At 47.7% G+C, this 24,381-nt stretch overlaps 1 protein-coding gene and 1 pseudogene across 1 annotated transcript; both read left to right on the top strand.

Annotated features, from left to right (window-relative positions):
* The first annotated feature begins 570 nt into the window (after positions 1–570).
* Positions 571–23,429, top strand: LOC109320388 (retina-specific copper amine oxidase-like). The gene is made up of 4 exons (XM_019550475.1): positions 571–5,157; positions 20,129–20,414; positions 22,429–22,558; positions 23,074–23,429. The coding sequence occupies exons 1-4, from the start codon at positions 3,588–3,590 to the stop codon at positions 23,356–23,358; spliced, it is 2,271 nt and encodes a 756-aa protein (XP_019406020.1). The 5' UTR covers positions 571–3,587; the 3' UTR covers positions 23,359–23,429.
* On the top strand, positions 5,172–8,992 carry LOC109320389 (annotated as a pseudogene).
* Positions 23,430–24,381: the final 952 nt, after the last annotated feature.

A 24,381-nucleotide genomic window follows, 5' to 3' on the forward strand; every position in this document is an offset into this window, starting at 1 on the left:
ACCAATTTAAGACAGTGTTCTTCAAACTTAATAAGTGACTTAACTAGGTATCTCTGTCTTGCTGGTGGGAAGGGCTGACTTTGAGCAGGAACAGCACTCTGCTTGAGGACAGACTGGAAGATTTGTTTTGCAGCCGCTAGGGGATGCTGCTTTTCCATCCAGAGAAAAGCTAGGTTTGGATAGCACTGAGCTTCAGGCTCCTATCAGTGTTCTGGAGATGGTCATGCAGACCTTGCAAACCATCAGGAAATAGGCAGAACAGCTTCTGGAGGGACTCTGCCCATACTTCCTGCTTCCCATGAGGCTGCCTACGCTACCGTACTCCCTGTGGTGTGGGAAAGGCGGAAGTCCTCCTTAAGCCAGGACCCCTTGCAAGGAGAGGGAAGGACTGTGGATTAAAATATAATTCCCTCTGAGTTTGTGAGGTTGCAGGTGCTGGCAACAGGAGCTGTGGCTGAGAAGGATTAATGCTTACAGGAGCTGACTCAGCAGTATGGAAAGCAGACTGTCGGCATTACCTTGGAAAAACAAACTAGCTCTGAAAGCAGCTTTGCAAAAATATACTTTCCCCTGGGCCATGAATGGGGGGGAGTTTCTGTGTCTAGACCAGAGCAAATTCATGAGATTTACCTTCCCATCTTTACAGCCTGCTGTGCTCTACTGGAGAAATGGCAGTGTCCTGGCAAATGATAAATATGCGTGGGAAATAGCACAGACTACCCAGGATGTCATCTTCTTTAATTGCCCATTACAGCCATGAAGGCATTGCTGCTCCCCGGGGGACCGTAGCCCTTTTTTAAAAGTGGCTCTGTGAAAACGAATGGGAATTGAGGATTCTCATGTGGACACTTAGAAAGCTGGGAAAGACCTACTGAGAGAAGAAAATTTCAGACATGTCTGAGTTGAACAGTATTTGGGCCTGGGTAATGCTAGAAAAGCTGGCAAAGGGCAGTCTGTTGTATTGGACTCCCTGCTCTGCTGTCTGGCACTCTGGTGCTACCTCTCTTCAGAGGGAAGCTGGCTGTTGCTGAGGTTCCTGGAAGTTGTAGAAATGATTTGCAGCAGGACCTTTTGCTTGTGTTGAACAGTCTGCTCTGCTCGGGCTAATGGAGAACTCTGCCCTGCCCTATGGTGGTAGGGGCAGGGTGAGGTGGGTAACTTACCAACACAAGATGTAGCATCAGCTTGTTCCAGAAAGTAACTAACCACCTAAAATAAACTTCAGTGGAGTATGAATTCTCCACTCAGGAGCACAGACAGGAGGAGCTCAGCACTGCTGTGGGATGAGACGTGTGGGATGAGAGAGATATTTTCCCAAAATAGTGGTAAACAAGTTGTATTGGTAGTAGTAAGACCTGCTGTTTTTTCTAAGCCTCCATTCTAGTACTCAACATGGTCTCTGTGATGAGAAGTAAAACCAAGTCCCTTACCCATGTAGTTTTTAAAGAGCTCAGATGACTTAATTTTCTTAAGAACTGGATGCTGGTGTACACACCCTGTCTCAGGTTCTCAGTTCAGCTTCATGGAATTTCCCTTGGTTTGAAATGGATTCAGGTTTCCGACATGGTCTCCTGTGTGGCATAACTGCCGTTTCTTTGCTTTGAGGTCCCTCAGTTTAAATCTAAGAGAAGTGTAAGGTATTAAATATATATTTGCAGATATCACAGCAGAAGTCTGTGGGACAACCTTTGGGCAAATACTTAGCTTATAGACTTGGGAGAGCAGCAGCACTGAAGTAAACCCTGTGCTGTGTCTTTTCCCACAAACTTTGCACTCGTGTATTTGGGGTTTATAAGGATGTCATTGTGGATTACATCTACGTGTTAACACCCACAGCACGCAGCTCCAATCCCTTGTACTTGGGCAGTCCAGCTACTTGCTCTGAGTTGGTGCCTGCATGTTAGGGTAGTAAAGGCCATGGTGTTTCCAGCTTCTGTAAAGCAGTGCCATGATCATTTAAAAAAGTGCATGCACACTAACAGAGCTTTGTCTACATACCATGCAGCCTTGGAAGACAGCCCCAAATCCTCTGCTACTTTTGGTCATCCACAGAATTGCATGAGGCCCTTTGAAAGTCCCTGAGAGTCACCTCTTGAGCAGGTTCTGTCTCCATGGCACCTGCTCTATTGTCTCCCTTCTGCTTGTCTCCATATTACCAAACAACCCCAGAGAAGATGCATGTGTCCTGTGCAGTTGTACATAATTCCCTGCTCATGGGCATTTTGTTGGCTGGTGATAATGTAGTCCCAACCCTCACCATAGCACTAGACTCCAAGCTGCCAGGAGAGAGAAATGATTGTTGCTAGACAAGAGTCATGTTTCCTCTTTTACTTTCACAAGTGTAGAGTTAGGTCAGAGAGCTGAAAACTGCCAGCTGTGGTTGTGATGGTGAAGCATGTCCTGCGGCAATGCTGCTTTCTTTCCAAGTGCGGTATCTCCTAAGTACAGGGACTGCAAGGTGGGGCAATGGCAGGGCAGCTGCCATGAGTAGGAAGGGTCTGTCCATGCCAAAAAAAAACAACTGTGATGCTGGCAGTAGGACTGGAAATGTTTGTTTGCATCTCCACCTTGGAACCTCTCAGGCTTGTGTGTTGTTGTTTTTTTTTGTTTGTTTTTTTCAATGCAGATTAGAAGGCAGGCAGGAGTCAGCTAAGGGGCTTAATCATCACAAACCTACATCCTGTACTTAGACAGGGTGCTGAATCCTGTGGTGTGTCTGCTGTGCCTGCCTTAATGCTATGCTGTGATGCCAGGTGCTTTTGGGAGGTGTAGGGAGACCAATAAGTGCATTATTTGACCAAAGTTAGTAAGAAAACTAGTCATAAACTGTGACCCACAGAAATCTTTGGAGGAGATTTCTTGGCCCAGGGCCAACAGCAAGGTTAATGATCCTAGTTTGTCTGACCAGAGGGCATGGGCTGGTGAAAGTCAATGAGTAGTGGCAGGACACAGCCAGTAACCAAGTGCTGAATACTTGCTGTGATTGAAGACCTGAGCCTGATTCCCAATTACTTTGGGGCATAGGTGCCAAACTGCTGCTGCTGCTGCATTTTTCAGGAAAAGTTTCCACGTGAAAGGTGAAACAAAGAGGAACTCAACCTAGGATCCAAAACCACAAAGCCAGGGAACATGTTTACAGAGAAGGAGCCTAAGACATAACACACATTCCACAAGTTGTGAAGACATGACATTCTCCTGTGACAGCAGCTCACAGCATGTTGCATGCTTGACCTGCTCCTCCACTTGATGCATGATCCTAGCTTTTACAGGCAGCCTCAGGAAGTTGGGTGGATAGAAAAAGCAACAGAAATTATGTGAAATTTGTCAAATGAGTCACAGGCATCTCCAGGAGCTTTCTCAGTGCATTGCTTTTGGAGGGATACACAGCAGGCTGGATAGCCAGGGTGTGGAGATCTGCCCTTTCTGGTCACCGCAGACATCAGGTCTCCTCCCCCAGCCTCTCTTCATAGTTCCAGTAATAATCAACCCAACTGCAGCTGAAACAGGCATACTGCAACAGGGAACCCTCCCCTGGAAGCTGCTCGGGAAACTTCGTGGCATCCTCTGCTTTCACCACCGCAGCAAACATGAACCTAAAAATTGTCTTCATCCTCCTGGCTTTGGCTCTTGCCACCATTTCAGCTTTAATTTGTGTGCTGCTGACTCGAGGAGAAAAACCAATGAGCTGCGAGTCCCAGACTCCGAGAAGCCAGAAGGAAAAGCCCAGGGGCTTCAGCCTGGTGTTTGCTGATTTGACTCCAGAAGAAATGGTGCAAGTGGTGAAGTATCTACAGGAAAACCTTGGGGTGCCACTGGTAGATGCCTCTCAAGCGAACCCTTCTGACAACTTCATTTATTACATTGATGTTCAACTCCCTGCCAAGACAGAGGTGCTGCAGTTCTTGGATGGAGGGGGAAGTTACCCCCCACGGCAGGCACTGGCTGTGCTGTACTTTGGAAACCAAGCAGACCCAAACATCACGGAGTATGTGGTGGGCCCTCTGCCCATCCCAACAACTCACCATGACATTACTATGGAGAAATATGGAGAGAAGCTCCCATACTACCGCAGACCGATGCTAGCTGTTGAGTACAAGGAGATTGTAGGGTTCCTAAGGGAGACAGTGTTCCCCATGGCACCAACCTTTATGAGTCAGACTTTTAATTATGATCGTACCAATTTAGCAGCCATGACCTCAGCCCCGCGGGGGTTCCAGTCTACTGATCGCAACACGTGGTTTGTCTTGTTCCAGAATGTGAGCGGCTTCTTCCTGCACCCAGTGGGGCTGGAGGTGTTGGTGGACCACAGCAGCCTGGACTTGTCCCAGTGGAGGGTGAGCAAAGTGTTCTATAATGGCCAGTACTATGGGGATATGGCCCAGCTAGAAAATGAGTTCAAGCAAGGCCATGTGACAGTGGACAAGGTTCAACAAGCCCCTCTAGATGGAGGATTTTCTTCCATGAGGCCCAGAGCAGCCCCTGCGGCACCATTCCCTTTGCAGTATGAGCCCCGTGGTCCACGCTACCACATTGAAAACAATGAAGTTGTTTACCAGGCCTGGAGCTTTGCTTTTGGGATGAGCGTGAACACAGGGATGCGACTGTTCAACATCAGATTTAAGGGGGAGAGGATTGCCTATGAAATCAGTGTCCAGGAGGCCATGTCCATCTATGGCTCCAACTGCCCTGGTGGGATGACAATCAGGTACATGGATGGGAGTTTTGGCATAGGGAGATTCAGTTTCCCATTAGTCCAGGGTGTCGATTGTCCTTATTCAGCCACCTATCTGGATGTCCCCTATTTGGTTCAGTCACAGACGCCTAGAATTAATAAGAACTCTCTCTGTGTGTTTGAGCTGAACTCCAAGTCTCCTTTGAGGCGCCATTACTCAAACTTGCATTCCATGTACTATGGGGGCTTGACTAACTCTGCCCTGGTCATTAGATCCATTGCCACTGTGGGCAACTATGACTACATCTGGGACTTCCTCTTCTACCAGAACGGAGCTATTGAAGCCAAAGTCCAGGCCACAGGGTACATGAGTTCATCCTTTCTCTACGGTGATGGTCTGGAGTATGGCCACAAGGTTGGGGAACACACGCTGGGGACTCTGCACACCCATTCCATGAACTACAAAGTGGACTTGGATGTTGGAGGTATGTGTCTTGATTGATGAGGTATGTCTCTGTGCCTCCATCTCTAATTTCTGCCAGTGTATTAGTGATGTGTAGAGCAGTGGTAAAGTGTGACCTTGTAATCTACAGAACTCCAGCTGACGGGCAGCAGAATCCCACGTTTTCAAATTCTCTTATCTTTGTCTTCCACTGTAATTTTTATATATATGTCCACTTATCAAAGTGAGTCCAGCAAAATCCCAAAACCCAGGAGTCAACACCAGTCGGCTCAGGAAAAGGTGGCAGCTTGAAAATGTGTGCATTTTTGTGGCCTCTATCCTGCCTGTGGCATTTGGCCAGAGGTGTCTAGGCAGATAGGGGAGGGGCAGCCTAGTTTTGAAAAGTGAGTTTTGGAGCCAAAGGTTTCCTTGCTCTAAACGTGGCACTTCCTCCAGATCTCAAAGGAAATCCCCTTCTGTGTCTTGGATTCTCCAGTGTTAAAGTGAAGTGATGCTGCTCCTGCCCTGTGTTGTGGAATTAGTTTGCTTGAGCAGCCCTATCTACTGCCTCCTGTCTGCTCTGGAAACATTTGTAGTTCAGGTTTCAAGCCGTCATAGTGGACTCCTGTTTCTGCTAGAAGCACAGCTGTGTTTTCCATTCAGCAGCACCTGAATGGAAAGAATGATGGGGAGCATCATTCAGGGTTGGTTTGTCATGCTGTGCCAGGGAGTGCCACCTGATGGCTGAAATAATTAGGTGCTATCTTTTAAATGTCTGTTCATGTTACTACAAACCTCAGAAATGTATGTGTTGCATCAGTGGACAGGTCCCAAATTTCTTGTGTGTATGTCATCATTTATTTATAACCCAGTGAGATGCCAAGGAACCAGGTTAGTATACAGGGAGAAGGGTGCAACATTGAAGTTCCTTCTGTGAAATCTGTCTCTGCAGAAAGGGTGCAATTAAGAGACACTTGGCATCTGCACTGGAGCTGGCTTGGCACTCGGACACAGATCTCGCACCTCCTCTCCATCTCAGTGACAGCTCTGTGTGAACAGCAATGACATGCTGACTCCTGGAGCTGCACCAAGGAGACGGAGTTTAGCTTATGTTAAATTTTAGTAGTAGTTATTGTGATGCCAAGCAGGCACCTGCCAGGCACAAGGCAGAGGTTACATGGGGTAAGGGTGTGCTGGCTTGTTTACAGGAGATGACTGCACCACTGTAATTACATGTGGACAGACATACTGGCACCCACTTCCTTCATGTAGTCAAGGCCTGAGAGCACACAAAAGTTCAATGGCCTGCTTAAGTTCCTCTGCCAGACTCGCTGCATCCCTGGGCTGTAGTCTTTCACCCAGAGGCAGCAAAATCCTTTCTTGGTAAGCAGGGTAAGTTTGTTGGGCACAACTTTTGAAAAGCAAGATCTCTCCACACCGAAATCTGAACTGTCAGAGGTGTGGGGAGTGTCTGCAAAGGGAAGCCATGTCATAGGCCAAGTACAGTAAGCCAGAAATTCTGTGGCATGACTTGAATTCATTGCCCTCTTAAAGGTTTGTCATAATTTTTTCCACCTAATGCTGAATACTTGCATCCTAGCTTTGCAGGCAGCCTCAGGACAGTGGTCTGAATGAATGAGCAATAGAGCCTACTTTTAGCCTGGTTTATAGTGTCAGGTATCCTGCAGCTCCAGTAGTCTTGGGCTCATTTCTCTTTGAAGAACATGCAGAGGGATGAGAGGGCAGACAATGAAGATCTGTCCAGTCTACTTATTACAAATCTCAGATCTCCTCCCCCAGCCTCCCCTTATTTCCTGTAATAATTAACCCAACTGCAGCTGAAACAGGAAGACTCCGGAGGCCTTGTGATGTCCTCTGCTTTCACCACTGCAGCGGGGCTGGGGTGGTGCAGGCCCTAAGGTGCATGGTTGATAGGCTAGAGGTTGCACATTTGAGGCCATCAGAAGCACTCACAGTGTGGTCCTGTCAGATTCCAACATATCTGCAAATTCTGCTAAATACCTTGTCACACAAGCACGTAAAAAAGAAAATGAAACACTACAGCAAACATGAGCCTGAAAACTCCTCATCCTCCTGCTTTGGTTCTTGCCACCATTTTAGCTTTAGTTTGTGTGCTGCTCACTCAAGGAGAAAAATAAACCATCTGTGATTCCCAGCCCCCAAGCAGCCAGAAGGAAAACCCCCAGGGCCATAGCTTGGTGTTCTCTGATCCTATACCAGAAGAAATGGTGCAAGTGGTGAGGTACCTGCAGGAAAACCTTGGGGTGCTGCTGATAGATGCCAAACCCTTCTGACAACTGCATTTACTACATTGATGTGCAGCTCCCCACCAAGGCAGAGGTGCTGCAATTCTTGGATCAAGGGGGAGGTTACCCCCATAGCAGGCACTCGCTGTGGTGTACTTTGGAAACCAACCAGACCCGAACATCACGGAGTATGTGATGGGTCCTCTGCCCATCCCAACAACTTGCTGCGACATCACCATGGGGAAATATGGAGAGGAGCTCCCATACTGCCGCAGACCAGTGCTAGGCAATGAGTATGAGCAGTTTGAAAACTTTCTGCAGAAGGTCGCATTCTTCATGGCTTTCCTAAAACAGGATTACAACAGCGACAATAACATGTGCGGGTTCCAGTCCATCAATTGTAACATCTGTTTTGTCTTTTTCCAGAATATGAGCAACTTCTTCTTGCACCCGGTGGGGCTGCAGGTGCTGGTGGATCACAGCAGGTGGGACATGTCCCAGTGAGCAAAGTGTTCTATAACCCCCAGTACTATGGGGTTATGGCTCAGCTGGAAAATGAGTTCAAGCAAGGCCATGTGACAGTCGAGAAGGTTCAGGAAGCCCCTCTAAATGGAGGATTTTCCTCTGATCCCCAGAACAACCCCCGCAGCACCATTCCCTTTTGCAGTATGAGCCCTGTGGTCCCTGCTACCCAATTGAAAATAACCATGTCCTTTACCAGGCCTGGAGCTTTGCTTTTGTGATGAGCATGAACACAGAGATGCAGCTGTTTGACATCAGGTTTAAGGGAGAGAGGGTTGCCTATGAAATCGGTGTCCAGGATGCCTTGACTGTCTATGGGTCCAACTGTGCTGGAGGGATGTTGACCTGGGACACAGATGGGAGCTTTGGCACTGGGAGATTTTCCCATTAGTCCACGGGGTTGACTTTCTACCATCAGCTACCTATCTGGGCACGTACTTCCTATCCAAGACCATGACCCCTGCAAAACTGGAGAATGTCCTTTGTATATGTGAGCTGACCATTGAGACTCCTCTGAGGCATCATTACTCAAACTTGCAGTCCAGGTACTGTGGGGGTCTAAGTCTCCCCTGGTCATTCAGTTCATTGCCACTGTGGCCAACTATGACTGTCTGGGACTTCCGCTTCTACCAGAACGGAGCTATTGAAGCCACAGTCCAAACCACAGGGTACATGAGTTCTTCCTTTCTCTATGGTGATGGCTTGAAGTATGGCCACGGGGTTGGGGAACATATACTGGGGACACTACCTACCCATTCCATGACCTAAAAAGTGGATATGGATGTTAGAGGTATGTATCTCTCTATGCAAATCTTCTCGGTTAATTTCTCTTCTTGCAAAATGTCATCCTTTCCTGCCTTTACATTTGTAAACTGAAGCCCACAGCAGGCTGAGGTAGCTCCCTTCTATTCTGTGCAATACAGGACAATCTTCTGGCATGCTCATCTTCCCTTTCAGGGCAACAGGGAGTGGTAATGTACTCTGTTGCTTGTCAGAGCCTAGCATTTGGGAACTCCTGTATAGCATGTTGATTCAAATCGGTCAACCTAGACCAGAGGGAGAACTATTTCCTGTGCTTTCAGAGACAAAGAGAATGCCGGCTTCAGGGATGATGCTCAAGGGCAACCAGCATGGTTTCATTAGGGGCAGGTCATGTCAGACCAACCTGATTGCCTTTTATGATCAGGTCACAAAGGCAATGGATGCAGGTGTTGCCGTGGATGTAGTCTTTCTAGACTTCGGTAAGGCCTTTGACAGCGTCTCCCACCCCATCCTCATTAAAAAAATAGGCGACTGTGGCATTGATGCCTACGCAGTCAGATGGGTTGCAGATTGGCTGAAGGGCCGTACTCAGAGGGTGGTGGTGGACGGGTCATATTCAACCTGGGGGGAAGTGGGCAGCGGAGTCCCCCAGGGCTTGGTCCTAGGGCCCGCATCATCAGCGATTTGGACAGCGGGGTGAAATGCAACCTGTTTAAATTCGCTGATGATACCAGAATTTGGGGTGAGGTGAGCATGCTAGAAACCAGCAGCACACTTATAAGATGGGAAACTCCATTCTTGAGAGCACGGAGGCAGAAAGGGAACTTGGAGTCATTATTGACTCCAAGGTGAACATGGGCCGACAATGTGAGGTCATGGTTGGCAGGGCTAACCAGACCTTGTCGTGCATCCACAGGTGCATTTCAAGTAGAGCCAGGGAGGTGATCCTCCCCCTCTATGTGACGCTGGTCAGCCACAGCTGGAGTACTGTGTCCAGTTCTGGGCTCCACACTTCAGGAGGGATGTGGACAACATTGAAAGGGTCCAGAGGAGGACCACTGGCATGATTCGGGGACAGCAGGGCAGACCCTACATTGAAAGACTGCGGGACCTGAACCTGTTCAGCCTTCACAAGAGAAGTCTGAGGGGGGACCTGGTGACTGTCTATAAACTCACTAGGGGGGACCAGAAGTGTTTGGGGGAGACACTGTTTCCCCTAGCTCCCCTGGCATGACAAGGAACAATGGATGCAAATTATTGGAGAGTAGGTTTAGATTAGACATCCGCAAGAACTACTTCACAGGGCGGCTAGGAGCTGGAACCAACTTCCAAGGGAAGTGGTGCTGGCTCCTACCCTGGGGGTCTTTAAGAAGAGGCTACCTGGCTGGACTCATTTGAGACCAGTTTTTTTACTCCTGCCCAGGCGGGGGGTCAAGATCTACAAGGCCCCTTCCGACCCAACTTCTATGATTCTATGAATGTTAGTCTCGGGAATACAGGTTTTCATGGATGGAAGGAAATTTAGGACAAACATTCCTGTTAGTCAAACTCCAAATCCAAAAAATGGCCACTAGCTTTAAGAAATGATCACTGAATTCGTATCAGAGTTGGCATCACAGAGTTGCCCTGATTTTCTTTTGTATGTTTTGGCTTCCTGATTGGAGATGTCAGCACTTGACTTTCTATAGCCATAAACATTATGGGGACCTGGCTGTGTTGGATGAGTAGTTACAGGGGAAATGCTAGATATTATTTCCTAAGCAGGTGGGTTTTTTTACTAAAGTGGACAAAACTACAGCGTTTTTATCTTACTGTTGTGGATGTTTTGACTTCTTCTAGTGTAAAGGCTGCTAACTGAGGACTGCTTGTTCCCAGTCACACTTCCTTACATTCCCTTCAAAAGCAGGCCAACTGAAATCTCAGTGCTGGTCTTCCCCAAAAGTGCTTCCAGTAACAGGGAGGCAATGGGACTGGGGTGTCCCTAACTGTTCTTTGAAGCAGCGTTACTTTAGTTGTGCTTCTTCATTCTCTGGAGTAACACCTTCCCATTGCTCTTCTGTACTTCAGGTCTGACCTGACTTTTCAGTGAGACCTTGCCCTGAGTAGCATGTGGGTGAAACCTGTAGCAAAAGAAGCCATTGTGCGGAGATTGAACCCTGGGATAGATGGGGTGACCTGGCTGTCCTTAGAGAGACTCCTCACTCCTATGCCCTTCAGGTTAAGCTGTGTATCTAAGAGTGAGCCCGGGAATGGTCCGCAGTGGTATAAACACTTTCTTCTTGAGCTGAGAAGGAGGACGGTCACTGCATGCTCCAGCCCTCAATTCCAATGGCAGGGGCAGGCTAGTCTGAGTGCTCCAGCTGGTGTAGCTCCTGTGCCCTGGCCAGACTTCTGCAGCCCAGCAAAGTGCCGGTACTAAGCCATGGGGTTCTGGCCCTGGAAGCTGGGGGCATGTGCTCAGGGCTTTGTCTCCAGAGCAGGCTGTCCCACGGGAGGGGAGGAGTGGGGCACTACTACCACACATCCTTGCCAATACTCTCTGTGTAACACTGATTTATATTTGTGGATGGAACTGGCTTAGTTGCACTCACATTCCTTTCTGATTAGCCTTGCTGAAGACGGGGTTGGCATGGGTCTGGCCTGTGGCCTGGATTTGGGGCACATCTGGCTTCCTGTTCTGGCTCTGCGAGTGCTAGATTGGCACTGCCATCTGGACAAAAGGCTCCGAACTTTGACAGTGGGGGAGTGGTGTTGGTGTTACTTGCCAAATGTCCAGACTGGTGGGGAGTTGCACAGGCCAGGTGACTCAGCATGGTGGGCCAGATGTAGCTTGTGGAGCTGAGGTTGAGCACTGCTTGCAACTGGAGGGGAGCTGTCTTGGCCCACAGTCTCTTTAGCAACCAGCAGTACAGCTTGGCAGGCAGTACTGCTCCCAGCCTGCAGAGGACAGTGTAAGAGCACCCAATCCCAAGTCTGTATTGTGGCTGAGAGTGTGGGGTGCTGCAGCCCGGGGAATCTTTCCCAGTGCCTGCCTGCTGGGAAGTCTGTGTCTGTCCCGTGTGGCTCACAGGTCTGAGGGGGATGCAAGATGTGGACACGTAAGCCAGAGCAGTGCTGCTGACCACAAGGAGTGGTTCTCACCATCCAATGTGCCATGTGCCCCAAAGGAGGCAGAACAGGTTCTCATCTATGCTGTCTCGGCTGGGAATGGTTTCCTATTCAAGGGCTCTTCCCATGAATTTTGACCAAGTCCTGATGGCTTCATCTTCCCTGCTGGTTCAGGTCTTTCAGGGGCTCATGGTGAGGGTTGGCTCATGTAGTGTTGAGACTTCTACCTGCAAGGCACGTAGAAGGACAGGGACATCAGCCTAGTCATGTGCTGCCACAGGAGCCCTCGTAACATGCAGAGCCCCCACGGCTGGAAGTGACTGCTGGCCACCTTGCCCCAATGTGTGCCAGGGGAAGGGTGGAGAATATTCGCTAGAGAGGATCCTTGATTTCTGGTTTCCCCTTGGCAAAAGGAGAAAGGGCATGAAGAGCATGTCGCCCAGGACATGGCTTCTTGCACAGTAGGGCCAATGTATGATGAGGATGGAGGGGTCAGAATGGTTATTTGAGTTTTTTATATTCTGCTTCTGGGCTTGCTGCTCTAGAAAGGCTGTCAGCACTCTTCTTCTGCTGAAGTACAGCAATGCCCCATAGAAAGCAGCAGATAAGGCAGCCTCACAGTGTGGTTCCTCCCAGAACTTGCTCTGTGTCTGTGCAGGAGGACCTGTGTTGTCTCATCCTTGTACTCTGCAACCATGGTTTTGAGGAAGCAATGAAAAGCTCATTAAAATCTATATGTGAGTATGAAAGGTAAGAAAAAGCTGAAAATCTCAAAGTGTGGGACCACTGGCATATATGCATCCAGCAGGCAGGTACTGGGAGAGAGGGCAGCTAGGAAATTCCTTGTGACTGCTCATCTGGCATCCTCCATCAGTGGTCAGGTGTCTGTTTTCAAGAGAATGCTGATGGTTGGAAGTCAACAGCAATCCTGGTTATGCTCAGAAATGTTGTTCTGAAGTGTGTGGAGTGTTTTCTCCAACAGTATCTGGTTGCTGTTGCTTTTTGATATACAGCCTGCTGAAGTCTGTATGGTCTGGAAAGCTAACACTAACAAGCTGTCTTCCAGATCCCTAAGGTGACACAGAAAACACAACTTGGATATGTGTTCAATAATGAAAGCTTAGAAAGGTTTATTGTCGTCAGATGGCACACCAGTTGATCTGATTAACAATCAGTCCAACTTAGCAAAGCTTGCCCTTGACAGGTAGAGACACCATATGTTATTCACTCTCCCCTAGGCTAGGGACAGGTGTTCAAAAAGCCGGAGCCTGAACTGATTCAATCTTCGCAGGTTAGTCCACCCTGCCTACATTGAACTGGTTTGCAACTGTACATGGATTCCCTCTGGACTGAGGAAATGCAGGCACATGACCGCACTCACTCAGGCCAGGAGCTGGGGGGTGCTAGAGCAGGCCTTGGCTGCAGGGAAGCTGTGCTGAGGGGGCATAGCCACCCCTGGCAGTAGCTCAAAGTGAGCTGGCCAGAGGGATTTAATTCCCCCCTTCCCTGTCCTACCTGCACAGACTCAGGCCAGAGTCTCCCTGGCACTCCCCATTTGCTGCTGCAGCAGCAGAGCCAAGGCACAGCCAAGCACCAGCTGGTATGGCCCCTGGGGAATGGGGGCAGGGAGGAGAGTTATTCCCCACCTTTAGGGGGGTTATTTCACCCTCTACGCCCACTGCCCCGGGGACCACACCAGGGTCTGCCCACCCTTACTGTTGCCACCCCATTCACTTCCTGCATGGGGCAAATCCTCTCTTGCCCCCTCCGCCAGATACCAGAGGGAGCGGGGGATAACCCCCTTCCCTGCTCCCTTGCCTAAGGGGCCCTGCTGGCCAGCCCCTGATCGGGCCCCAATCCTGCCACTGGAGCAGCAAGGGGTCAGGGCCCTGATGGGGGCTGCAGCCCCTGTCTTGATGTCTGGAGAACATGAGCCTCTTCTCAGCGTGGGGACCACGAGCAGGGGTCAGTGCTGTTGTGGACTGCATGGGGGCTCCAAGACGGCCATTGCCCCAAGCGCCGCCGCTCATCAGTGGCAACTCCCTTCCCCCTTGCCCACAGTGTGGACCCCTGCTGGGAAGAGGCTCACGGTCTGGGACACCGTGACAAGGGCTTCAGCCCCCATCACGGTCACTTCCCCGTCACTCTTTTGGGAGTGGGGGCAGAGCCAGAGCCTAGCTAGCAGGGCCCCTTAGGGAGGGGGAGGGTTATTCCCCCCTCTGCCTCCAAGGGACCACAGTAGGGTCTGACTGCCCTGAACACCAACACTGCCAACCCTGCCATCACCATCCCTCACAGGGATTGAGCAGCAAGATAAGCCCCCTCTACCGGAGAGAGGGGGGAAATAACAGCTAGGGAGCAGCGGGCTGGAGCAGATACCCCAGCCCAGAGAGCATTGCTGGGGGACTCTGGTTTAACTTAAACCAGAAAGAGGTCTGGGACAGACATTGCATAAACCGGTTTGAACTCACTTAAGTCTGATAAAGCTGGTAGAATGTAGTATCTCAAACCTGTTTGGGCTATTTTGAAACTGGTTTATATGCACTGAGCTTATATTCTGTTACAGGTTTAAACCAGATGGCTTAAACCAGTTTATGTGTAATGTCTGTGCCTAACCTGTGAGGGACAAGTCCCTCCAAGTTTACACACCTGCACTCATTAGTAGCTGCTGTTTTCATACTTCCTTCAATGTCTTTTTGTTCATTAGTGCATGTTTATTTTCTTTATTTCTTTTTTCTTACTGGGTCATCCAGTGGTCAGGAGGCCCCTTTCTCCCCTACTGCTTTTTTGGCACTGTAGTTGACTATAGCTTAGCATATACAGCCTAGCATAACTGGAATTCTTAGAAGCAGTTTGGATTTGTCCCCAGAACAGCATTTCCCAAACTGGTTCAGCCCCTGCTTCAGGAAAAACCCATATAATAATGCTACTGTGCCAAAGGATTTAATACCAGTGATCTACCCACAGCTGCAGTGGAGTGGAAGTAATTCAGGGAAAAGACAGGGCAGGACTCTCTCCGTCTCCCTTGCTGCTGGTGTTTTTCTGGGAGTTTTCCAAAAAGTGAAGAAGTGGAGGAGAAAAAAAAATCAATACACAAGCAGCTTCTAGATGCCAGGCATTGGGTCCAATACATGCATTGGGTCCAATACATGCATTATCAACATTTATGTGAGAACCACATGGACATCCTGTGATTCAGGAAAGGGCAAGGTAGCGTCATACATGGAGGATAAGTAGCGTTTCTTTGCTAACATATAATTAAGCAGCCCTATTTCAAGAGAGCTGGAAGGCAGATTAACCTTTTTGCTTGCTTAGACCTTTCAGAGTTTCAATTAAATTATTTTCAATAGAAGTAGGCATTAATTCCTCCTTCCCCTCCCACACTCGAACATCAGAACAAAGTGCAACTCAGGCTGTGAACCAGAAGTAAATTAGGAAGAAATACAGTTTGGTGCTTTAATGCAACATGCACCCAGGTTTTTAGCAGCAAGGAAAGGCAGGGTTCATGGGAGAGGGTCCCCAGGCCCTTCCAAATCTGGTGAGCTGGGGAAGGATGAAACTATGCAGTATGGCACTGATTTCCACCCCCCAAGCCCAGCAGGCTTGGTTCCATCACTGCATCTTGCAGGCAGGCGAGCAGGCACCCCCATGTAATTACACAGTTGTACTCATTTGTGTCACTGCTGCAAGTCTGTTCACTGAACAAGCCAACTGATGCGGTCAAGAAGCATTTTCCTTTTTTTTCCCTCTGCTGCTTGCTGTGGCTTCAAGGGGGGGCTTGCCTTCCTCTGACTTGTCAGAGATCTGCCGCGGCTGTGACACGTCACTAGGCATAGAGCTTCTTCTAGGGTGTCTTGCCTGCTGTATCCCATTCTCATGTGCAGGGTTCAGCTGCCAGCTGATTTCCCCCTAGCCAAACTGGCTTGGGCCTGGTGGGTTTTCCCTTTCTATGCAGCTTGGGGTATGGTTTGCCTTCTGGATCATCTGGGCACATCTCACCTCAGCAATTCCCTGACATTGCCAGGGCCTCGGGTATCAGTGGTATCTTGGTCTTTCCCATTCTCTTTCTTTCTACATGGTGCACAGGGTTGGTTTTCTGAAGATGGAAATATTTGTCCTTTGGGCTTGAGATATATTGGCCAGTGATTAAAAAGTGGCTGTCAGATGAGTCATAATGAATGACTTCTCTGAAGTGTTAATATTGTATTTCTAATTGCTTATGCAACCACTGGCTGAGAGAAACAGAACAGGTTGGACTGGCTGAGAGAGAAAGATCTGTCCTTTAATTCAATTCCAATTTCAGGTCTCCTTTTCTATCATATACGGTATGTTTACACCCAGACCAGCTATATGCCAAGCACCCGGGCAGGAGAGAAGCAGCAGGATATACAGGCTGCTTGCAGCTGGGAGTTCCAGTCCAAAACCCACTGAGAGACATCAAGAAACAGACCTGCCTTTGCCACTTCAAGGTTATGAATTTGAAAGTTGCCTATGTTTTCTTAGCCTTGTCTGCAGTAATAAATTTTATTCTAGCTTATTTGTTGCTGGGTAAAGAATGGAGACTAACCACCTGTGGTACCAGGCCCCAGCATATCCAGAAGACAGGACATAGCATCCAGAATGACCACAGCTTGGTGTTTGCTGATCTTACCCCAGGAGAAATGGTGCAAGTGGTGAGGTATCTGCAGGAAAACCTTGGAGTGCCTCTGGTAGATGCCTCTCATGCAAATCCCTCTGACAACTGCATTTACTACATCAGCATGCAGCTCCCCACCAAGGCAGAGGTACTGCGGTTCTTGGATCGAGGGGGAGTTCGCCCCCCACGGCAGGCACTAGCAGCTATTTTCTTTGGAGATCAGCCAATGCCAAATGTTACAGAATATGTGGTGGGCCCCCTGCCGAAGCCAACATATCACAGGGACATCACAGTGCTGAAGTATGGAAGGAAGCTACCATATTATTGCAGACTGATTCTACGCAATGAGTATAACCAGATTGATGCTTTTTTACAGAGCAGGGAATTCCCCAAAGCACCAAACTTCATGAGTCAGGTATTTGACTACAATGGGACTAACCTGGCATCTCTCAATGTGGCCCCTCGAGGATTTCAGTCTGGAGATCGCAAAACCTGGATTCTTCACTTTCAGAATGTGCCTGGCTTTTATGTGCATCCTGTGGGGCTGGAGGTACTGGTTGATCACAGCAGCCTGAATATCTCCCAGTGGAAGGTATTGAAAGTATTTTATAATGGCCAATACTTTGAGGGGATGGTGCAGCTGGAGAGTGAGTTCAAGCAGGGCCACGTGAAGGTGGACAAAGTGAAAAAAGCCCCACCTGATGGTGGATACTCTTCCCTGAAGCCTAGAGTGCCCCACCAGAATCTGGGGCCCTTGCAGTATGAGCCTCGTGGGCCTCGCTATAGCATCAGAAGCAACCGAGTTGTCTTCCAGGCCTGGAGCTTTGCCTTTGGGATGGATGTGAATACAGGGCCACGACTTTTTGACATTAGATTTAAGGGGGAGAGGATTGCCTATGAACTCAGCCTCCAGGAAGCCTCTGCAATTTATGGCTCCAATAGTCCAGGGGGGATGTCCACCAGATACCTGGATGCAAGCTATAGCATTGGAAAATTTGCATTCTCACTTGTCCCAGGGGTTGATTGCCCCTACTTAGCAATGTATTTGGATAGCTACTACTTAATTGAATCCTTCATGCCTGAGAAGCGTGAAAACTCCATCTGCATTTTTGAGGAGAATTCTGAAATCCCTGTTAGACGCCATTATAACAAGGTGTACTACGGGGGGCTGGCCGGCTCAGTTCTGGTGTTTAGGACAATTTCAACTCTTGAAAACTATGACTATATTTGGGACTTTATATTCCACCAGAATGGAGCTATTGAAGTCAAAGTCCAAGCCACTGGATACATAAGTTCCTCCTTTTTCTTTGGTGATGGTACTAAATTTGGAAGTAGGGTTGAGGAGCACACCCTCGGGACCATGCATAATCATGCCCTGCATTTTAAGGTGGACCTAGATATTGGTGGTAGGTCTCTCTCCCTATAAGATTTGTTGTTGTTGGGCTCTTGCCACGAGGAGTAAAACAATTGAGTTTTGCAGATTTTGAGGCAGAAAGAAATGGCTATTCCTATTTGTCAAAATTTGCAATCCAATATAGATGGAAGAGCCTTGGAAAGATTTTTTTTACTTGGCTGTGTTGGCAGAACATGGGGACTCTAACAATGGCTCTAATCTCCAGTGTTTCTGTGCTTTCAGAAGGAACCACTTGGGAAATGTCATTCATTTATTAAAGTGTCAGGCAAGAATTGTCCCACTTTGAAGTTTCCCAACTTTTTCCTGGGTGTACTTTGTAGCTGTGCTGGTCTGAGACAAAAAGACATACAAAAAACTAGAACTCTTGGTACCAAAATCCTGGCATTTTCACCTTGATTCTTGGGCTGTTTGTTTTCTAGTTTTGAGCCAACACTGATTGATCTAATTGGAAAGAGCTGGAAAATCACTGTCCATCTCTGACGCTGGGTTTTTTCTGTGCAAGTGCTAATTACTGTACATGCACAGACAGGGAGGGTCAGTGTTCTTTTACATGTAATACACCTACACACTGTGGGGTTTTTCCACTAAGCAGTCTCTGTAGTGCCAAGAATGAGGGTTTGAAGGCATCTGCCCTGTCTGCTCCATGGGGAGCCAGTACCTCAGGATGTCTCAGCCTCTTGGATATGATTATCATCATAGTTCCTTCATGCTGTCTTGCTTCATTCCTTCATGGGGGATGCTGAGCCAAGCCTAGAGACATGAACTGGTGCTGGAGGCAAACCTTACAGATGGGTTAACTGGTATTTGGTGGTGATTTAACACCATCATGGCTGTCTGTCCTAGGACCAACCTTCTGGTGCCTCTGCTAAAAATCCTTTCTCACTGGTTTGTCTTTGTGTTTACCCAGTCTCTTGCACACCTTTTCTGCTGATTCATCTTCTTACTGGTTGAGACTTGCTTGCTGCAAGACCTTGGATTGATTGGAGTCTTGTGACATGCTCCTGCTCTCAAATTCTTGGCTTTTCCTGACACTTTTCTGGTTCCCCTGCTCTGCTAGATCACTGCAAATTGAGGAGCAGAACTACAGGTTTCCCTTGTCAACTGCTGGGCTTAGGTTCCTGAAAGTTCCCGTGGTTGGCAAAACTGTGGTTGGTAAGACAAAAGGCTTATGAGAAAAATGGCAGGTGATGGGCTGATGCGCAGCCACAGAAAACAGTACTTACTCAAAACTGTATACTGTGGTAACCAAAATGGTATATAGAATGTTAAGTGTGGATACTCAAAACCATGGTTGGTGAGAAAAACCTGTATGTATGACATGTGGTGGGTCACGTACATTAGCCAGAGTACAGTGTTCTCATTTGGGGATAACTCATTCTTTGGCTGGAGGCTAGTACCAAGTCTACGCACCCATTCAGACCCACTTAACCATCTGCATGGTTGTAGATGACAAATTACAAGTTCACCCACAAATCACAGCTACAAGGATTGCTGAGACGAAGAGCTAGGGAGGACTTAATAGGGCCCTGTGGCATTGGAGCACTGGGCCTGTAGCTACAGAAGTGTAAATGTTGTTTTTGGCATGTATGTTCCTCATCTGGCTCCAGTGCACAGTGAACACAGCCTGAACAAAGAAGGACTTCTGAGCCTCACCACCTCAAAGGCTTGGTGGTGGTGAGGCTCAGAAACGCTTTGTCTTCAGGCATGGTGCTCTCCCTCCCCCTAGCTCTTGTTTGTCTGCAACAAGGCATCAGCACAAATCCATCCTCCGTGCCAATTTAAAGTTCCAAGTTTCCCAGTTCCTCTTTCATATACACCACTCCACATTATCAGGCAAAGCTTGTTGACTCAAGGAAGCTGTGTACCATATTCTCTTGTTATCTCAAGCTGTCCTGTGCCTCTTGTGCATCCTGATCTACATGCTCCTGTTCGTTTTTTATCATACAAGTACCACGCGGTCCTGTGCTTGATGCATCTGACTCCGCTTCCTGGCATCGCTATATGGTTCTGTTATCTTGTACCAGCCTCTTACATGCATATTCCAGCTTGAGTTTGTTTAAACAGTTCATATATCAGTCACTGGTGAGGCCTATTTGGTCAATGCCTTAGCAAAGCCTTTGTGTGAGGAGTATATGTGGTGATTGATGCTTGTGCTACAGTACCATGCAGACACCACACTGTTTAGAGTCTGTAATGCAGGAATGGTGATGAGAATAAGCTAAGACTTATTGAGCATATGCAGTCTAGAAGTGGGATATGAGGACCCAAGAAGTGATTTCTCAGTGGTTTTGCCTATGTTTTGTAGGGACAAAAAATTCTCTGGTAACCCATGACATGGCATTTGAGACAGTGCAGGCTCCTTGGAGCCCAGAGCACCATATAGAGCGGCCACGGCTCATCAAGAAAGTCCTGGACAAGGAGGACAAGGCTGCATTCCGTCTGGACTCAAAGATGCCCAGATACGTCTATTTTGCTGCCAACAGTGAAAATAAATGGGGCCATGAGCAAGGTTACAGGTTCCAGATTATTAGCTTTCCTGGGGACCATCTGCCAGAAACAAGTACAATGGAGAGAGCCATCAGCTGGGGGAGGTAGGTATCTTTTTCCTATATGTTAATACCAAGCTCATGTCCATGCCTAAGACTTCTGTGGGTGTCCGAATGCCCTAGTGGCTACATGGCTCAAGTGTACTAGAGTGGATATGAACAAGGGCTCTTTCATGATATAATAAAAGAGCATTACATTTCCTCTTCATGATCACTGGTTGTTGGGCAAAAAGCTGTTTGCCAATCCCTTGGAGTTTAGAGCCAAAGCCAAACCTGGGTTAGAAACTACTGAAATGAATTGTGTCATTGGCACATTTTATCCCGTTGCCACACATTTCTTCCCCCACACTTCTTGTTTCACAGCCGCTTTCAGCATCCTCTGCTCTCCTTGTCCTGTCTCACACTATGGCCACAGCTTGGTCAGTGTATCTGAGTCGTACCCTGCAGTGTCCTCTGGAGTTCTGGTGCTAGTTCTGATCCCACAGGTGCAGACACGCAGCCTGTGCCGATTCACCTCGCTCACATCCTACCTCTGTTCTGCTCTTGGTGTTTCCCTAATTGAATCTGTCAGTTGTGCTGAATTTCAGAGGGCAAGTTGTGCTGGGCAGATTCTGAATGTTGAAAAAGTCAGAGGTGGAAAAGCCCCATGGCATCTTTTAGCACAGGTGCCTCCCTGCCCTAGCTCAGAAGTCCTGTAGTGTATTTCTTGTAGGGCATTGGTTTTTAAACTGTTTCACAAAACTGGGTTTCTGCATTAGGTCATCAGGGATTCCACAGAGACTGGAGGTAATGGTGAGGCTGGCCGGGAAGTAGCGTGCTGCCATTGTTGGGCTGGGCTGCTGGGCTCTGCACCAGTCTTTAGGATAGGGGTAGCGATTCCACAGCAGATGTGATATGAAGTGGTTCTGTGGTTTTAAGAAGTTTGAAAACCACTGTTCTGTGGGTATTTTTGTTACAGGCTTCAGTTCTCCCATCACTTTGGAGCCCTTTAGCAGCCCATTGATGACTGTTCAGGCACACAGGTCACTCTGCTGGTCATCTGCCTCACTCATCTGCAACCACTTTTGAGAACATTGGGAGGCTACCTTCAGATAACCAGGATGTGGCTTTAAGTGTCCTATTCCACTTGGCACTGTCCTCTGGGGCTCTCACACCCTCTGCACTGTCTTCTGAGGCTCTGGCAGCCTGCTTATGGTTCAGTGGGCCTCAGGCAGCCTGCCAGTTCAATAATGTAATCACTGGGACATCTTCAGTGGCCTCATCCACGACTACCAGGTCTCAAAACTATTAACAATCCACATAAACGAACAGTTCTGAACTATACGTAGATGAACTTTCATGCTCACGCTCATCAGTTCTGCAGAGTTCTTCCTCTTCAGGGGATCTGGGCTAGACTGAGGTTTCTTACCAGAAGCCAGATTTATATGGCCCTGTGCTCCACCCCTCCTGGTCACCTGACCACTGATCTTTAGGGCCAGTCTCAAGGTCTGTTAGCAGGCTTGTTGCTTTGGCCTGCTGCTTTACAGCCTTTGCCTGCCACCTGTCTCTCTTGCTAACAGGCTTACTGCTGTATAGCTTGCTTCCCTGCAAGCTGTATCCTGTAACCAGCCCCCGTAGTGCTGCACTTACTTCCAGTAAAAGGGGTTAGTGGCCCCCTGTTACAGGTATTTGGCTCAGCCTAATTATGAACACCATGGGTGATGCTGTTTCCACCCCTTCTCTTGAAGAACTTATTCCACATCTCCACAACAGCCCAAGTCAGAGCACTTCATCTGGACGCTGAGGTGCTACAGTCCCACAAATACCATTGCCCTTAGTTCTGGGGAGGGGATACAAATGGAAGAGCATCCCTTTTTGATCACCAGTGGAAGATCTTTTAGAGGCTGTGTCCCAGATTCACATTTTGTTACTTATGATGACTGCAACCTGATGGAATATCATGGGCATACCACAGTCCTCCACATCATGGAGCAGGTGGCAGCCTTGTGTCCTGTGCAGCTGCTGGATTTGGCAAATCCTGAAAAGCATGAGTGTTTCTGTCCTCCTCTTTGCTCTTTAGGTACAAACTGGCTGTCACTAAACGGAAAGAAAATGAGCCAACCAGCAGTAGCATCTACAACCAGAATGACCCCTGGACACCCACTGTGGCCTTTGCTGATTTCATAAATAATGAAACCATCATAAATGAGGTAAACCAGCGTCTCTCTCTTTGTTCTGCAGCTATGTATTACAGTGGACTGAGTTTTATCATTGGCATGAACCAGCTGGGGCACAAGACAAATACCTGCAAACCTGACTTACTGGCTCAGGGATCATTTCCTAATAGGGACATGTTTTTTTGCAACAGTAATATAATCTCGGAGAATGAAAAAGCAGCTCTGTGCTTTCCCTCCTCCTGACCTGTGCCTCCTGCCCTTCACTGTGGTGGCTGTTGCTCATGAAAGGTTGTGTATGGGGTGAGGCAGAACTCACTGAAGCAACCCAGCATTTCCTCAAGGGGAAAAGTTTAAGGGAAATCTTCAGTAAATGTATTCCACTGTCTGAGCCAGCCTTGTAGTGCAGGAGCCCAGCACATGGCATTCACAGATTCAGGACTAGGCACAGGTTTTTTCACAGTAGCTTTACCTGGTTTTTCTTAGTGTGTGCTTCTAACTGGATGTTTTCCTGAATTAATTAAATTGCTTGACTCTGTTTCCTTCCTTAGGACCTGGTTGCATGGATAACAATTGGTTTCCTTCACATCCCACATGCTGAGGATGTGCCCAACACTGTGACAATAGGGAATGCAGTTGGCTTTCTTCTGAGACCCTACAACTATTATGATGAAGATCCCTCCATATATTCACCTGACAGTGTCTTTTTTACGAGTGAGCAGGACTTCGGTTCATGTGAAGTCAATCCCATAGCATGCCTGTCCAAAACAGCCTCCTGTTTACCAAATCTTCCTCCATTCACCTACAGCGGCTTCCAAAATATGACAAGACTCTAGAGCAGCAGTTCCCAATCTGTGGTACGCGTACCACCAGTGGTATACAGACAACCTGTCAGTGGTACGCGTTAACAGAATTATTATAATTACTTTTATATGGGAAAAAATTGCTGGTGGTATTTAAGGTTGAACTGGAAAATTTTCTAGTGGTACTTAAAGTTGTATCGTTTTAAATTGGTGGTGCGCAATCTGTCAGAGTTTGGGAACTGCTGCTCTAGAGTTAACGGGTTGTAGGGCATTGATGGAGTAAAGAAATGAATCAGAGGTACCAGAGTGGTGGCTTTGCTCAACAGCTCTATTTTCATACTGAAGAACTGTCTTAGAATCCATGTAGTTAATGAATTTACATAGCTTTTTTATTGTAACTTTGCTGTTATAATTGCTTAAAAATATATCCTTAAAGGAAAACAAGTTCCTTAGTGTGCTGCCAGATAGGTATTTGAGAGAGGAATTTGTATTAATCTTCCATATATTAGCATGCTGAAATCTAGTATTGTATTTTCTTGCATAAAATATGCATCTTTCCCCCCCACCAAGATTTAGCTTTGAGAAATTGGGGAATTGAAGAAATGCAGTAATAGCAGTACTGTCAAAGTAAAAGTAATGCTGCAGCACTGCACATAGGGCTCCCTAGCTGCTGGCTGGGGGCACTGCTGTAGAAATTGGTACTCAGTTACTTACCAGTATTTTCAAGCAAAGATCTTGTTTTCTTCTTTCTACCTTTTTAAAAACAAGATGCTTATCTTAGTTGAGGTTGTGTTTTGTGTGTGTCCAATATGTTGAGGGGAGAGAGAAAGTAGGAGATGGAGGGAGAATTTCTTTCCTCTAGCGGTGTTACAAGCACAGTATATAACTAGCTCAGGTTTAAATAATTAAATTTGATCTTGGTCCAAATTTTTCTGAAGTGCCTTATTCCTAAACCATTGCACATACTTCTTACTGCCTGCCACCACAAAGGTTGATGGACCACAGGGACTCAGCAGCATTTCCTATGCTGACACCTGAATCTTAAAAACATACTCT

Source organism: Crocodylus porosus, unplaced genomic scaffold, assembly GCF_001723895.1.
Source record: "Crocodylus porosus isolate Cpor-Errol unplaced genomic scaffold, CroPor_comp1, whole genome shotgun sequence".
NCBI classification, from domain to species: Eukaryota; Metazoa; Chordata; order Crocodylia; family Crocodylidae; genus Crocodylus; species Crocodylus porosus.